At 30.0% G+C, this 3,118-nt stretch overlaps 1 protein-coding gene across 1 annotated transcript; it reads right to left on the bottom strand.

The window, feature by feature from the left end:
• Positions 1-1,599: 1,599 nt before the first annotated feature.
• On the bottom strand, positions 1,600-2,704 carry LOC107631800 (uncharacterized). Its single transcript, XM_021122541.2, has 2 exons — positions 2,417-2,704; positions 1,600-2,103 (listed from the first exon to the last, which is right to left on the bottom strand). The coding sequence occupies exons 1-2, from the start codon at positions 2,702-2,704 to the stop codon at positions 1,600-1,602; spliced, it is 792 nt and encodes a 263-aa protein (XP_020978200.2).
• Positions 2,705-3,118: the final 414 nt, after the last annotated feature.

The raw sequence follows: 3,118 nt of genomic DNA, 5'->3' as shown, positions 1-3,118 counted from the left end.
CCTTGCCCTTTCTAAGATCTAAAAGGTGTTCCTCAATGTTCTTCACCACACTCAAAGTGTTCTTCGTAAATTCTTCAAATTCTTTCTCTGTTTTTACCCATTTTTCAGTCTTTTCAACAACCGATTTTTACCAAAATTCATAATATATTAGCAGCCACTAAAACCCCATCTTTTCCACATGATTTTAACACAAATTGAACCCCAATTTAAGCTCTAGGGTTCGTTTTTCCAGCAGCCCTCAAGAACAACATTTATAGCTTAAATATCATCAAATTTCATCAAAATTTCAACAAACTTTCACCAAGAATAACTCATATAAGCAATCAATTTCAAGCATAACCAAACCATATCATAATCACACATCTCAAACACAATCAATCAAGATTAAATTTGTCACACCCTACCTTGATTTGCTGCTCCAAATCCGGTTACTCTTTGAAGTGTTCTTAAAGCACTTTTTCTTCCTAAAACACATTAAGAACAACTTTAAAACTCTAAATCATCAACTAAACAAACTTCAGAAGCATCTTAGGAAGGTTATCCTCACCTTAAGTGTGCAGGAAATCAAAGATCTTTGGCACACAAGTCAAGCCAAGCAAGAGATCTAAGGAAGAACATCAAGAAAACACTTGTTTAAGCATGTTTTCTTGAAAACCGAATTGAAAAGGGAGGGAGACAGCCATTTCACCTTATTTCACTACTAGAAATAGGGTTTTTTCGGACGAATTTTGAGACGAAATTGAAATAAATTTCGAACAAATTACAGACAAATTTTTTTTTCAAACAAATTTGGGACGAATTTTTTTTGTCCCTAAAAGCCTTGTTGATAATTTAAATTTTGTCTGAAATTTCGTCTGAAATTTTTTTCAGACAATTTTGTGAAAGATTTCGAATAGGCATTTATCTACTAGATTTCTAACTATTATGATGTATTTTAGACGAATTTCAGACAGATTAGTCAACATAAAGACAACGTATTTCAGACAAATTTCAAACATAAAAATATTAATTTTTAGATAAATTTCAAACAAAAAATATACTTTATTTTAAACAAATTTCGAACGAATTTAGTCAAATATAACAAATTTTTTTCGAACAAATTTTAGACAAATCAAATATTTCTTTTCAATTAAATTTCAGACAAATTTAAATTAAAAAATTTACGTATTTGAAACAAATTTCATACAAAACAAAAAAATATTTTCACACAAATTTTCTACAAATTTAATATAATATTTCAAATAATTTTCACACAAAATAATTTGCTATTTAATAGATAAATATTTTAGAAAATAAATTGTATTCGATCTTTTTTCTATATTAAGACCATCATAATCATTTTTTCATATTACATCATCCAAATTCTAAACACATAATAAAATCATGAAAAAGTTAATTAACATAAAAGTGTTAAAAAAATATTTATTATTAAAATACTTTTGTCCATAAATGTAATAAAACTAAAATAAGAAAAAAAAACTTAAACTAAAACAAAGAAAGCCTTTAAAAAGGTCATATATCATGAGTAAAATAAAATGTACTAACTAAATCACCTAAAAATTCCTTAATCTAAATCAGAAAAAATATATACTCCAAATATCAATCACTCATGTTATCATCACTAGAGCCTGTCCCAAGCTCATCTTCCGTAGGATCAGACAAGGTTGAAGGAAGTGGCAGATTCAACTTTTTATACAAAGCATGAATTGTCTTTTCAGTAGAACCAATTCTTTTCTGTTGAACTTTTAGTTGACGTCCTTGATCTTTTAACTTGTGCTCAGCATCTTTCAACTTAACATTTTGCTCTTCATTGATCATTTCCTGCTCTTTTGCCTTTTCTTTCCACATGTGAAGTTCTTGCTCAATATTTAGATTGTCTTTGGATGTCTCTGAACAATTTCTGGAATCCAACTTTGAAGAGAGATCTAAACCAAAAGAACCTAAACCAAAGGCAGCTTTCTTTTTTCCCTTTGTCACAACTTCGTTCCAAACAGTATAATCATCTGGTATATCTAGGCCTTCCTTAGTTGCCTCAACATCTCCCTCATTATCCAAGGATAAAGCTACTTGAGAAAGTTCTGTCTTTCGCTTTTTGAATTCACCCTACAAAATCAATTCATGTTAATTGCAACTAAATATGCCATGAACAAATACTAACATATAGTGAAAATTAGCAATTGAAAAAAACAAAAAGAACAAACTAGCATCACATACAATGACTTTCTCAGATCTTTCATCAATCTAACTTTTGTCTTTTTTGGTGTGGCATTTAGTATAAACCTCCTCTAGAGAAGGTTTTACTCCCGTAGCTTTTTCCTATAATATAACAGTTTTAATCGATAGGAAAGAAAAAAGAATAAGAAAACATTGCAACAATAATAAGAACAAGACTATAAATAAACTATTTTTATCTTACCATTCTGCGTGCATATTCACCCATAGATATGGAACCACCAGTATGCATAGAACTTCCAGCATTTGATGCTCGATTCACAGTATTTGCTGCTGACCAGTTCTTAAATTTCGAATATGTAGCAAAATAATGTAATAGTTGACGCCAAACGGGTTCAGGAATATATTTTGGTACATAGTTAGGGTCTTTTGAATAATTGCGTCTCTCCTGATTCATCAACGATCTTAATCGATCACTCCCTTTAATCTCAAAAATTTGACGAATTCTTGCATTGTGTTGAGGTTCCCACATACAATTTTTCTATAAAAGAAAACAAACATATACATTGAATTACCCGCTATGTATAATATCAAAATAACAAAAAAAATGATAATAAATACTTACCTTAAATTCAGTAAACCACAAATCTCACATTTGCTCACTAGCATGTTTCCAGGAAAGGCAGAATTCTGAAAATTTGCTTTTAATGGCATTTGTTACATGACGAACAGCAGTACATGGATTAAACCTATAAGAAGTTCAAATAATGAGTAATTACACATGTATTCACAATAAAAATAATATAGAGAGAACGCTAAAACAGAAAACTGATTGTTGTACTTACTCATTGCCAAAAGGCTCTATTTTCAAGAGCCCTTCTTGAGTGACAAGTTCACCTTCTTGAGAAAGAGATCCATCGTGATGATTTTCATCTGATGAGTGAGC

The sequence above is a fragment of the Arachis ipaensis genome, chromosome B1 (assembly GCF_059453495.1).
Source record: "Arachis ipaensis isolate K30076 ecotype BB chromosome B1, ASM5945349v1, whole genome shotgun sequence".
Classification (NCBI taxonomy): domain Eukaryota; kingdom Viridiplantae; phylum Streptophyta; class Magnoliopsida; order Fabales; family Fabaceae; genus Arachis; species Arachis ipaensis.
Note: the sequence above shows the minus strand (reverse complement) of the source record. Positions and strands in the feature narration are given on the sequence as shown.